Source organism: Meles meles, chromosome 5 (assembly GCF_922984935.1).
Source record: "Meles meles chromosome 5, mMelMel3.1 paternal haplotype, whole genome shotgun sequence".
In the NCBI taxonomy this organism is placed as follows: Eukaryota; Metazoa; Chordata; class Mammalia; order Carnivora; family Mustelidae; genus Meles; species Meles meles.
In genome coordinates, this window is record NC_060070.1 from 25,794,646 (window position 1) to 25,808,360 (window position 13,715).

General features: G+C 49.2%; 2 protein-coding genes across 2 annotated transcripts in view; one reads left to right on the forward strand and one right to left on the reverse strand.

The window, feature by feature from the left end:
* RTN4IP1 (reticulon 4 interacting protein 1) overlaps positions 1-7,471 on the forward strand; it is a 44,886-nt gene extending 37,415 nt beyond the window's left edge. Inside the window, exon 9 of the mRNA XM_046005510.1 lies at positions 7,339-7,471. Within this exon, the coding sequence (XP_045861466.1) occupies positions 7,339-7,455 (117 nt within the window). The 3' untranslated portion in view covers positions 7,456-7,471. The remainder of the gene's footprint in view (positions 1-7,338) is intronic.
* A 1,272-nt stretch (positions 7,472-8,743) lies between these two features.
* The window catches only part of CRYBG1 (crystallin beta-gamma domain containing 1), a 46,918-nt gene continuing 41,946 nt past the window's right edge, over positions 8,744-13,715 (reverse strand). The window contains exons 19-20 of the mRNA XM_046005055.1: positions 12,733-12,895; positions 8,744-10,170 (exon numbers count right to left, since the gene is read on the reverse strand). Coding sequence (XP_045861011.1) covers positions 10,082-10,170; positions 12,733-12,895 — 252 coding nt within the window. The 3' untranslated portion in view covers positions 8,744-10,081. The remainder of the gene's footprint in view (positions 10,171-12,732; positions 12,896-13,715) is intronic.

Genomic DNA, 13,715 nt, shown 5'->3' on the forward strand with positions numbered 1-13,715 from the left:
TAGGTTTTTTTTTTTTAATTCTACATAGCCACGGGACTATATGATAGAAAATGTCCTGCTACCATTTCCTAAATTTTGTGGTTTCAAATTTGCGTGCCTTTTCTTAGACTTCTGAGTCTTAATGTGTCCCAGGTCTTGGCCTTATGGTGGCTATAAGTAAGTACCTCTTTAAGGTTCTTCTCACCTCCTATAGGATGCTTATTTTATTTCCAGAAAGAAGGAAGTGAGCTCTCATTAAGTAACGTGGCCCATAGTTTCCATGCTCTTTCCTGTGACTGGAGCCCCACCATGAGAGACATCCCCATCCTCCAGCAACATACTGTGCAGTCGTGCCGTTCCCGATCTCGGCTCCAGGCTGTCCACGGGCTTACCATGACTCTTTTGTATTCAAAATATTGGGACTCGCTCTCTCTCTACCTGGAAGTTACTATTTACGCAACAGAGAAGAGAGGAGACTTGTGTATATGTAACTATTAAATTTGGCAGATAACTGGCAGAATGGCTAAAAGAGGACAAGGTAGAAATAAAGATGCCCTTGATGTGTCCTCAGACGAGGGTGAGCGAGGGAATATTCTTTTGGCCTGACCAGGGTTATTTGGGCCCAGGAGTCCCCTCTGACAGTGAAGGACTCTGGGACTGTGGGAGCTGGTGTGTTGGGTGCCATGAGCAGGCCAGCTGTCTTCGTGTGCGTCCTGCCTCATTGTGGGTGTGGGAAGGTGCTTGTCCATGCCGGGAAGCTATAGCAGATAACCGAGCACGTCAGCTTCTCTGGTGTGTGGCTTGTAGAGATTAAGTGGATGAGGACATTGAGATTCTTCTAAGCTTTGCTGAGCACTTGGTGAATAATGGGTACCTGAGAGAGGAGCTCTGGTTATTTCTTGACAGTGTGAAGACACGAACCAAAAGAACCTACTCTTCTGAAATACTTTAAGGTTCAAAACTGAAAAGGTAGGAAAAGTTACTTCCTGAAATCTTTCTTTGACTCCTGTCCCTCAGTCACAGAGCTTGTCTTGTCAGACACAACCATTGTTAACCAGTTTCTCGGGTATTCCAGAGATGGTCTTTGTATCAAGAGGGGACAGAGAAGAATGACTTATAATTATCACACTGAGTGTAGTGGCCTGCTACCAAAATTGTGCCTTTTGCCTACAGTTATTTTTGCATTTTTTGTCCCTCGGCACAATAAACATTTCTTGTTTTCATACTGTGTAGCAAACTTTTTTTGTTAGCACGCACAGAGATTAGAAACCAGAAAACTTAGAGCATGTCTAGTCTTGCTATCTCCCCACACCCCCATCCTGCCTTTACATCTCATGACAGCCCCATGAATCAAGTGACAAGTTCAAGGGCTCAGGTCTCTTGACTTCTAGGACAGTTCCTTCAACCACCATTTCTATCTTTAAGAGCGAGGCAGTAGGGGCGCCTGGGTGGCTCAGTGGTTTAAGCTGCTGCCTTCGGCTCGGGTCATGATCTCAGGGTCCTGGGATCGAGTCCCACATCGGGCTCTCTGCTCAGCGGTGAGCCTGCTTCCCTCTCACTCTCTCTGTCTGCCTCTCTGCCTACTTATGATCTCTCTCTGTCAAATAAATAAATAAAATCTTAAAAAAAAAAAAAAAAAAGAGCGAGGCAGTAATAGTTAAAAAAATAAATCCTTCATGCAACCTTCATTGTTTTCTGCTTGCTTAAATAGCCATCTAAACATTTAGAAAGGTGGGGTTTGAATTCTGTCCACAAAAATCTTCCTGTATTTTTCAGTGTCTTTCAGGCCTGAGAGGAGGCGGGAAGGCAGGTTCTCTGGGCTAGAGTCAGCTACTGCTAAGAGTGACCAGGCTGTGAGGGAAGATAGGTGTGCGTATGTGCTTGTACGTGCACGCATTCCTTTCCTCTTGCTGCTGTAGCCAGCTGCCATCAGTGTGGTGGCTGGAAACCGTGCAAACTTACTAACTTCTGGTGCTGGGGGCCAGGAGTCTAAAATGGGTCAGCAGGCTTGTGTTTCTTCTTGCGGCGGGCTGGAGGGGAGAACCTGTTCCCTGGCCTTCTCAGCTTCTAGAGACCACCTGTATTCTGGGTTCAGTCTTGAATGACTTCAGCTTCAGCTTCCATCATGCTGTCTCCCTCCCTCCAACTGTCCTGTCTCCTCCTCCTTCTATTGACCCTCGTGATTACATCGGGCCCATCCGGATAGCCCTGCCCATCCCAAGATCCTGAACTTAATCATGTCTCTGAAGCCCCTTTTGCCCTGTATGTTATCTTCGGGGTTGGGGGATTAGAATGTGGACATCTCTGGGAGCCATTCTTCTGCCTCCACAGTGCATTACGTATCTCAGAAGATATGAAGAAAACTTGAAACACTGGTTTTCCCAGAGGAGAACTAGATGGCTGGGGATCCAGGATGGGAGGGGTATTTTTCCTTGTACCCTTTCGTCTTTTCAAGTATGTTTATCTGTATACATATGTTCGTCATGTAATTAATGAAAGTCCTTTGATGTCATGTTCTTAACATGCACAGATCTGTTTAAGATCCTAGGTGACCAGCCAAGCTTCTCGGTTGAGTGATGATAGAGATGACCTCAGTTTCTTTCTTTCTTTTAGCCAGCATCAGAACAGTTCCTATGTAACTTTTTTGAATTTAATTGAAAACGTTGACAGAGGGCCCACGAGCTTTGCCTAGTCGGGTGAAAGATGTGGAGAGATGGGTTGGCCACATTGAGTTACCTTCTGAGCCATGATGTCCACTGGAACTTCATGCAGTAATTGAAATGTTCTCTGTCTACACTGTCCAGTATGGTAGCCAGTGGCCACATGTGGCCACTCCAACTGAAGGACTGAGTTTTCCATTTTTTTTTCCCTTCGGTGAATGGAAATAGTCACATGCAGCTAGAGGTCACCGTTGCTGGGTGCTGCAGCTCTGGAGAAACATGAAATAGAAGTTGGGAGGCGGGCAGTTTCCCAGGCCCTTCTTGAGATCTGAGGCCTCCCTTTAGCAATGAATTACATTTTCAGACTTTGAGCTCCTTCTTTGCAGCTGGATTTTTTTCCTCTGTAGAGAGGATGTAATGATGAGGGATGGAAGGCCTGGGACTCAGGCAGACACAACTGGGACCTCATGGATCCCATTGCCCTGATGCTGCTGCTGTTTTCTCTTGTATTGCTGCTTGTTTCTGGGAGGAAATGTAGGTCAAGTTTCTCCTCTCACCTTCTGGCTGGAAGGAGTGCCTTTTTCAGGGGGACCTAGGGACAAGTCCCGGATGCTTTCCAGAATGGGCACATTTCCTCCCTTGCAGTGTGGCTTCCATCCTCTTCCCCCCTTCTTACCACCTCTCTTCCAGCTTTGAGTTTTCTGGGGCCAGAAAGTCCCAGAAATAGCAAATTCAAGCAAAACCCACTTCTTGGGGTGCCTGGGTGGCTCAGTGGGTTAAGCCGCTGCCTTCAGCTCAGGTCATGGTCTCAGGGTCCTGGGATCGAGCCCCACATCGGGCTCTCTGCTTGGCGGGGAGCCTGCTTCCCCCCCCCTCTGCCTGCTTCTCTGCCTACTTGTGATCTTTGTCTGTCAAATAAATAAATAAAATCTTTAAAAAAAAAACAACAACCCACTTCTTCCTTTTGTCTTCTCATAGCTCCTTAGTTGAAACCCCCTTCTGCCTGGGAATACTGACCCTATCTCAGAGGTCAGGGGGCATGCCTGTCTCGGAGGTGGTGCCACAGCTATGTCTCTGCCACCCCTAGCCTGGGTCCCTGGAGCCCGGCACACATGTGTGGACTTGACCTTCTGCCAGGAGCCCTTAGGTCTGCCTTGCATCTGTCATCTGTTCCTCTCCCTTCACATACCTCACCTTCTGCACCTACAGATCTGCAGTTTCTGTGCCTGGTGGAGGCAGAGGTAGAGGGTCTGGGAAAGAGGGGGACAGACCGTGACTCACGCTTCTGTCCCCAGACTGCACCCAGGCCATGCAGTAGTGCAGTCCATAGTCCTGCACTCCATCTTTGCCTCCGCCGTTGGAAGCTCTCACCTGCACGTCCTCGGAGCCCTTAGCCACCTGCACTTCGGCTTCCTGATCTATCCGATGGGCTCGTGCAGACACTTAGAGCCCTTTGAAGCTCTACCGTTGCGTCATTCTTGCTGGGCAAATGGGGATTGAAGGGAAACCTCTCTGCCTCCTGTTCTGCCTGCATAGCTGGTGTCGTCCCCGCCCCAGCTCTCCCGCAGAGGGGTTCTCTTCCCTCTTCCTTCAGAGCCAAGAAGGCGCGCCCCACGACTGGAAGCAACAGTAGTCCGCGGCCGCAGCGGGGAAGTTGAGGGGCCCGTGGCCCCTGTGTTCTCATAGAAGGGATGCCTGGCAGCAGGCGCCAAGTCCTGGGGCCTGGCATTACACAGCCTTCGTCTAAGAAGGTAAGGCACTGCCGGGAGGGCCCGAGTCGGGTCCGGGTTCGGGACGAGTGCCGCTGCGGTGAGTGGCTCCCAGTCTGCCCCGGCCCCGGGCCTCCGCGTCTTGGGAAGTGCCCCGTGCAGAGCCTGCCCGCTTTATAACGGGGCTCCGGTGCCGGCCGGGCTCTAGCGGTGTCATCACATAATGTCCCCACCTCACTGGGAGTAACCTCTCTGTCCCCTCGCTGGATTTTACTTCTGATCTCTGCCCGTAGCAAACAAGCACTCTGGGTCTGGGGTGAGGCCCTGTGTAGACACTGCTTCATTATCCAGTTAATCTCCGTTTGCTGGCGCTATTCAGGCGGCAGCAGCATCTGCCTGCTTGTTAACGGAAAGCCGCCTTTTTTCATTGTCACTTACGGGAAGAGCTGAATGACTCATTCCGGCCTGTCAGCCCTCTGGGGTTATTCGCCACAATAGGCCTGACGGGCCAGATTGAAGTGTGTGGTCATCGCAGGCTGGCTGTGTCATCAGTTTGGGCTCCGGGACTGCGGTCAGAGTTCTGACGTGAACAGAGCTGGATCAGCCTGGGCTGTTCATTCTCGAGTGGAGCAGGGGGCCTCCTGGTCCCTCCTCCCCGACTCTCTGTTAACACCGGGGCTGGGGTGCTCTAGTTACCGGTGTTCACAGCTCCGTGAGAAGTGGATGTCATTGCCCCCTTTCTTTCCTTGGTTTACCCTCGGGGGCCTGTGCCATGTATCTGCTCTGGGTTGGTGCCTGGCACTTAGAAGGCAACACCTAGTCAGTCCTTGTGGGATGAATGAGTATGTGTCTGCCAGGAGTCAGGGACCCAAAGATTAAGGCAGAAAGCTGCAGTGATGCCCACACCTGTGTGCAGTAAGCTCTCCTGGAAGGCTTCCAGAAAATGCATGGTGTCCCCCCACCAGCCCCTAGAGATTCTGATCCGGTTGTTCTAACCAGAGACCAAGGACTCTACATTTTCAGTATGCAAATTCAGGTGATTCCTTCTTAGGTAATTAGCATCCAAAAGGCAATGTCCTAGGGGCTTTCAAGGGAGTAAGGGGCTCAGGAAGTTTCCTGCAGGATGTGTGGAAAACAGCTATAGTGCATTCTGTATTTACCAGAGAAGGCAGGTAGGTTTCATTGGATGGGTCAGCTCCGATGTGTTCATAGCAGCTGCGGTGTGGAAGATTGAGGTATGCTTAGCTTGCCGGGGAGGGGAGGACCATGGTTAATAATTGGGGAGGCCAGGTGCAGATGGGAGCGGGGCCCTGTGTGCCGTGCACCTGCTGTCTCGGGGGCCTGGAGACGGGGTGCTCAGCTGGCACGGTCTCAGCACAGGGCAGGCCAGCCAAGATGCACACTGTGATAAATCATTACAAGCCTTGGCTGCCTTCCCTCCTCTTTCGATTTCGGGATCGGATGTAGAAAGCAACCTGAGATACCTGACAGACCCAGGGGCGGTGGAGAGAGCACAGACCAGGGGCGCGAGTGTGTGAAATTGGGTGACATTTTTCACTCTGTGCCCTAATTTCCTCTTCTGTAAATGCAGATGGTAAGAGTACCTCCCTGCTAGGGGTGAAGCGTGGGGAGAGGCAGTGAGCAGGTCGGGAGAGCTCCTGGCACATAGGACAGTGCGTGTTAGTTGTTACTGCTCCTCGGAGCTTACCGTGATTTGTGGGCACAGAATTTTGAACTCTCTGGAGAAGGAAAATTGTGGAGTCAGAGGTGTTCTTCTCATGACGGGGCTGTGAAACTCACACAAGAGGAGGGTACATTGGGGGCCTCCGAGCCTGCCAAGGACACATTTTCCTCTTGTGAAAGGAGAAGAGTCTTGAAATGTAGGCATGGGCTCAGGCCTTCTGATGATGCCTCCCTGTCCGTGGAGCTGCGGGAGGCAGGCCGCCGGAGTACCCAGGGGACAATTACAGATGTTCGCTTGTAGCTTTGAAGGAGTCGTTCTGTTGGATTTTTGCGTCTGGAGAGGGGGCTCACTGGGACCCGCGTTCAGAAGGCAGCGCTGATGGCGCAGGAACAAGAAGCAGCAGCCTGCCAGCCCTTGAGCCGGCTGAGCTGGCTGTCCCGTAAATTCTAAGCAGCCGCTCGGCCGGTTAGCAAGCCCCCAGGACAGCTCCACCCTGGGACGGGTTCTCCTGAAACCCAGAGAGACCACGTAAGACTTGCTTCCCAGTTATCTTACTGGTTTTCACCAAGTGACATCTCTCAAGCTCCTGTCTTGTGCTCAGGTTGTGCTGAGCATTGGGGCTGGGGTGTGGGTCCAGGAGAGGCAGCCTGGACCACAGGTACTCAGACTGTGGCTGAGTAGATCTCCCGGACACTTAACGGATTCTTTTCAGAATCTGTACGTGGCCTGCAAGGGGGCCTCCAGAGATCCAGTCAGCAAAACCTCGGGTGGCCCCTTTGACGTTCACCCTACATGACAGGGTGGCTAGGCCGTGTGCGCCATTGGTAGCTGGGTCCCGAGCAGTCCCGAGAAAACACTCTGCAGACTGGAGCTCAGACAGGGTAAGGGAGACCTGGCCTGGAAGGGTGGGAGTTGGCAGAGCGGCAGACACAGCACGTTCAGGCAACAAGTAGGCCGCTTCGGTAAAGCGTGAGGGCCGCATGAGGGCCAAGGTGGAGAGGTGGCGGCCTTGGAATGTCTGGGAGCTGTGGAAGGGCTCTACGTAGGGAGTGACACAACCAGCACAGAAGACAAACTTGAGCGATGGCTAGGGCTGCCTCAATAACACGCAGTGAGGTGGGAGAAGAGGCCCCGGGTTGGGCAGGGCGTGCGTGCGTGCGTGCATGCGTGTGTCGGGGGCGTGGCATGCGGTCAGCATCTCACCTAGGTGCATATGGCTTGGAGGGACAATGAGGATATCGGGGACGGATCCACCTTAAAAACCTGCATCTTTCCTCCCCACCGGTCAATTTCTTGTGTTTTACAGATTCAGCCTGTTATTGAAAAAACATTTCCTTTTTCTCAAGTTCCAGAAGCCTTCCTGAAGGTGGAAAGAGGACATGCAAGAGGAAAGACCGTAATTAATGTCATGTCGTTTAAATAAACGCTCAGTGTGGTGATTGTTGGCTCTCTTATTTGGTGATTGCCTCTCGGCCCAGACGTTTTGGTAACCGTTGCTTGCTTTCCAGATTAAATGATAAGTTCCATGACTGAAGTATAAAACGCCTTTTTGCCAGTAATTTGTCTTCTGAACTGAGGGCAGATGCATTTTCTACCCCTCTCCACCCCCCAACCCCCACCCCAGTGGTGCACATCGCCTCGCCCAGAGTGCCGTCTGGTACCTGCGCAGCATCCCCGCGTTCCTGTTGCCAAAAGGTCCTCCGAGCCGAGCAGAGGGGACACACAGCGCAGGCTCTGCAAGTGTCCGTGCTTGGCCTGCCCTGTAAGCTGCACGGGAAAGACTACAGAGCTTTCTTCAAGCTGTTTTTCCACGCCAGATTTTCCCATTGTTGTGTCATCTTCTCTTCCCGTAGCTCAGACTCCATTCAGGTTAGATGCTAGAACTTCTGGGGTGAGGCTGGATGGCGGCGCGAAGATCTTCGGTAAAGCTCCTTCTGGAAACCAGTGCTCCTGGAGGACTGCAGCTGGGCCCGGTTTCCTCTGCTCTGCTGGGTCAGAACCGCTCTCGGAGTTCTGAATCTCCTTAGGGTCACATACAAAATCTCATGATTTGGTTGTTGACTCTCAAGAAAATGAAATCAGAGGCTAAAGTTTCTAACTTTTTAAAACCTTTACATTTTGCCTAAGGGCTAGGCCTCTCTCAGCCATCAAAACATGCTTCTCTGAGGACCTTCTCCAGTTTCTGACCTTAAATGCCTGCACTTGGTGGTTTACCGAGAAGCCCAGTGCAGCTCTTGAATCCGTGACCCTCACTCAGGGTAAGTGTTTCTTCCTGGTGTTTTCCTCCTCCTCACCGCACCTCAGGCTTTGGACGAAGACTTGGTTAGTAACTTGCTACTCAGTTTTTTCCTGTCTGACGCTCATTTGGTAATTCGCTGGATGAGGGCTGCTCTCTGGAATCGCTAGTCTCACCACAGCCAGTAATTCACAAGAGAGAAAACGTGACTCTCGTTGTCAGTACCTGCCACTGTGGACTTTGTCTCGGCTCTTCTCCTGGCGGGCTCCCAGGTGGTACAGGGAGCGGACAAAACTCTTGAGGGAGGACCTCACTTAGCCTCAGGTCCTCTCTCAGAAAGTGGAGCTTTCACCCCTGTCTTATTCCAGCACCTGAAACCTGCATCTTCCTCGTCCGGCAGCAGGTTCTAACCTATCCCCTCACTCGCTGTGGACGCGTTGTGACGCCACAGCAAGGACGCACTCAGATTCCTCCGTACAGTTAACCAGAAACAAGTTTATTCAAAAGAGAAATTCAAGCCCGGCGACTGTAGGATGTCTGAGCCCCGCACACTGTAGTGATCCACACAAAGGCTGAAAGTCCCAGCTGGACATCTAAGAACAAGACAGACGTGCTGGCAGCTGGTGGACACGTGCAAACGTTACTTTAAAACGGAAGCTAAGCTCCTGGCCACAGCTGCCTCCCGAGACCACAGGGCAGTGCAGAGAGGAGCAACGTTAGCCCTGGAAAGACATTGGAACAGCTAGAAAGGAAACGAGATTTGTCCCTCCTGGGATGAGAGCACCAGCATTAAGGAGGCTAATGAGATAAGGACAAGAAGAGGAAGAGTGTATGCGAAGAAGGTCAAGCAGTTTTGTTCAAAACCAGAAGGCACTGGTTGATAGCACCGTGTGGGCCAGTGTATTGTCAGCGGTTAAACTCATTTTTCACTGAAATGCTGCATTTTAGGGTTTCCGAGTTCTACGATTTGAACAAGCAATGCTCCAGGCCTCCCTTCATCTGCTGGAGAATTGCCACTCATCCCCCCTGCCTCCTCCGTCTCTCATGTCTGCTGCTGGAGTCTGAGGTGACAGGCCTGAGCTTAGCAAAGGCTCACAGGACATCACATCAGAACGAACTGGAGACGAGTGATAAACTAGAGCCCGCGAACACTATTCCCATGGCATCCGTGAGAAAAGCGTTAAATGACACTCGCCTGTGACATTTCAGGGCAGCCCACAAGTGGGTTAAAGTCATCCAAATCCTGCTCATGTTAGCGGACAGGACGTGAAATCTTGTAAACTTACTAGCATCCAATACTAACAAAAGGATAAGTCTTCCCCCACTCTGCTGTAGAGCGTAAATTATGATTCCAGAAAACAGAGGAACTGAAATTAGTGGCCTGATACATTGTTTCTTCTCAGATGCTAAAACTCTAGCTTTTGTCCTTCCCTTTAAAGTGTAAGGCATGGGTAGGCCCACAGAGTCTACTCGAAGTTTGTTCCTCTTCTCTCCTGTCACGATCTTTGGAAATAATTTAAAATGTACAGAGTCTTGATACAACATTTTTTAAAACACCCAAAAGCTGCTAATGAGGCAACCTGTTAAGCAGCTACTGAAAGGAGATGAAAGGCAGGAAATGAAAGAAGGACAAATGATTGGTTTAAAACTATTACAGTCTTTCGAAAAGATGGGACCAGAATCCTGGTCCTGGCAGTGTCATTGAGGGGCGGAGCTAGAGCTGAAGAAGGAGCAGGTCCCCTTTCCTCTCGGCTCTGTCCATTTTCAAGCAGCTCGAAGACCTCCAGAAGCATTCCTCCTGCGTTCTTCAGGGTTATAGGACCATGGCTTCCCACACTTGCGTTAACTTCTCTTCGCTGACAGTGTTGAGGATAATGTGATTTTGGTCGTACTGCGTACCCCCTGAAAGAAAGAAAAGGAAAATAATGAAAGGAAATGTGCCTGTAGGAAACAAAGCGGAGAGGGTGAATCAGCTCTTGGTTGTGTGGAAATCCCATCCTGTGGGCACCAACAATACACAGGATGTCCCACCTCCCAGGGCTCCTTTTCCTACTCAAGACTTTAGGTGTCTGAAGTTGGGGGGTGAGGGGTGGGGAGGTGGAAAAATCTAGAGAAGGGAAAATGAACAAAGATTGTGAAATATATTCAGTGATTGTGGATTTGCTATAACAGGCCCTGAAAGTAGTGGAAGGGTTGGCAGCTGGGACAGGTTTTGCATGAACAATGACAAATGGCTGTATTAGGGCAAAGGGGACGTTTGAAAGACGCCCAGTATGTGGACTGGGCGGCACGCCCACTCCTGGGAACGCACTGGGTATATAAAAATTCATAGCACTTGATCCTGAGTTTAACTATACTTTTAAAATTAGTATTATTTAAACTCCCTTTCGCCAGAATGTCTCCAAGGTGCCTACTAGATAGACACGTGGGTGTGAAAAAAAACCTAGCCTCTTCTTTTCGGTGGAGAAGTGTCATAAAGTGCCATCAGATTTTTTTTTTCAGTGTGGACTAAATACGGTTTCAGCTACTGTATCCTTTCTTAGCATAAGGCTCTGCATCGAGGTTCTATCACAGGGACTCCCAGAAATACAAATCTGCTCCTCTCTCTATGAGGCAGTGCGACTGGTATTGAAATCCTGCTGCATCCTCAAGCCAAGAAGAATGAAATGTTCTCTTTTAAACATTAATTGTACATTAAATGTACTCTTTTAAGCATTCGTAAAATATCCAAAAGGTCTGGTAACTTATGCTCTTCTTACAAGGAATCGGTTTATCACCATTGCTGATCTCTTGGCTCTACACATCTAGGCGTAGCATAGGACACCAGAGCCAGATGTGTGTGTCGTGGATAAGTTACCCCCACCAGCAAATCCACTGTCCCCACTGAGACGCACACACTCTACTCCATTGAGATTTGGGGACTATTAGGATGGCAAGTGTCATTAATATGCACAAAAGGATGTTAAGATACCATAATCTTAAGGGGCGCCTGGGTGGCTCAGTGGGTTAAGCTGCTGCCTTCGGCTCAGGTCATGATCTCAGGGTCCTGGGATCGAGTCCCACATCAGACTCTGCTCAGCAGGGAGCCTGCTTCCCCCTCCTCTCTCTCTGCCTGCCTCTCTGCCTACTTGTGATCTATCTCTCTCTGTCAAAAAATAAATAAAATCTTTAAAAAAAAAAAAAAGATACCATAATCTTAATTAGAATCACAAAGACTAGGAAGTCCTTGAGGACTCATCTGATTTCATTCTGCCTCTGGGGAGAAAGAACATCCCCAACTTTTAAAGCGAGAAGAAATCTGCTTCCATTGCTGTCCTAGGTCTGAAATAATACATGACATCTGCCCAAATGCCTCCCTCCCCAGACACCAGGAGATACGTTCCAAGAAAGCCCCTTGGTCTGATCAATCTTAAGGCAATGGCAGCAGATGACAAAGGCTTCAACAGCTGTAGCTGATGAAAATCCTAGTCTCCTGTTAAGTGTTACCAGAGAGGTATTTCCCTTGCATGGATGGGGGCTGTGCAGCCCTACTCCCTCATGTCCACAAGATGGCACCACTCTCCCATATTCTGAGAAATTGAAATCAGTTTAACAAGGCAAGTGACTAGGGCAGCTACCCTACCTAGATGTACTGAGAGTTCACAAACACATAGAACCCTAACCTTATTCAAGAAGCATTGGACATATTTATAATGCATTTTAGGAACGGACCTTGGGGCTTTAAAGCAAAACCCTAAAGAGGAAGCTTCTAGAGTCCCGCAGTTCTTGTCAGTCAAGACTCGAAGTTAGGTGTCCTTACTCCTTGTCAAGTGCCAGTGTAGCAAGTGGGAAAAAGTCCTACATGCTTAGAGTTTCTGTATCATAAACTCTCTGAAGCCAAACTAGTCTTTCCCTTCCCCTCTGGTACCCAGTGTCTAGCTAAGCGTCTACCACATAGTGGGTACCCAAGGAGAGTAACCTTGACACAGGAAACTGAGCACATAAAAAACATGAATCCATATTTTTAAAAAAACGACGTTTCCAGTGTAGTCCCATTTCTTTGGTTTTGGAACTCTGTCTTGTAAGACCCAGGAGCTCTAGTTCAGCAAGGCGATGCATGCGGATGCATGGGGAGCTTCAACCATATTCAGTGAGCTCGGAGCCTTTGTGATTTTTAGTCTGTTATAATAAAACAAACGGTGTGAAGTCAGCCTAGGTCTGGATTCCAGGTCAGCACTTCCGGGTACAGGTCCATGATCGAGCTCTGAGCCTCAGTCTTTGGGCTATAAAATGGGACCAGGGAGGAAGGGGTAACCTGGGGCTCCCAGGGTCCCTGGGAAGAGCCTGTGAGCTAGAGGGCATGTAGAGGGTTCTCAGTGGCTGGCGCACGGGAAGGGATCGCTTACTACTAATAGTATGCACATTTTCACAAGCAAAAAATGTATTTTAAGTATAGACACAACAGAGAAAATAAATGATTCTTACCTTTGACATCTAAAACTAAATTTGGTTTCAACTTGCTGTAGATCCTGCCGTCTGGCTTCATGCTCCAGAACTGACTGTCGGCATTCTGGTCAAGGGCAAGGCCCAGTTTCGAGCCAGAGGTCACGAGGCTCCCCACGATCGTCAGGCAGCAGTCTTCCGCTATCTGCTTATGGGACAAAAAAGGCAGCTGAGAGATGGAGACACCTTTAGGGATCATGATCAGTTCTGGGCACAAATTGATTTTTAAAGTTGTCTTTGCTGTCTATTTGCCCCACAGGAGGCATTTCAGCTTTAGCCGGAGAATTGGGATCAAATAACAAATACTTATACCTTCATTTCAGGTGACACGAGTGCTGGAAAGTTCTCCATCCTTATCCCTTGTAAGATTTCTGCCCTTTGGGAGTCAGGGAAACCTCAGAACATTAGCTCTCCCTTTCAGCAAGGACCATGATCAGAGGCGGGGGTCTACTGCTCTATCTCCCCTGACCTATAACCATCTCTGCTCAGCCTGACCCTTCTGGAACGTGACTGCATCTCTATAATTTGAAAGACTGTTGTAACAGTGAAGTAGCTTAAAGGGCATTTTATTATTTTAAAACTTGAAATTCCACCTACTCTCGTCTTCCCTTCTTGAGAGATGTCTAATAGAAATTTCCAAAAAGGCATGCTATCCAGCTTTAAAAAGAGGAAGGATAAAATACAAATGCAGTAGGAGTGTGTTTTAATGCAAAGATTTTAAGGGCCTTTTCTGATGTGAATCTACTGTGTTCACGTGACGTTAACATCCTCCTACAGAAAATGCTTATGAAAAGCATACAGGTGATAAAAAGAGTGATAATCTAGGACACTGTTTCTCACTGACCTACTGAATTCACAGTTAACACCACTAAAATGTTTATTAGAAGTAATTAAAAGTAAGTGCTGAAAGGCACTGTTTTCTTGAAGTGTTTCATTCAAAGACAGAAGTCGGCTTTTTTTATGCT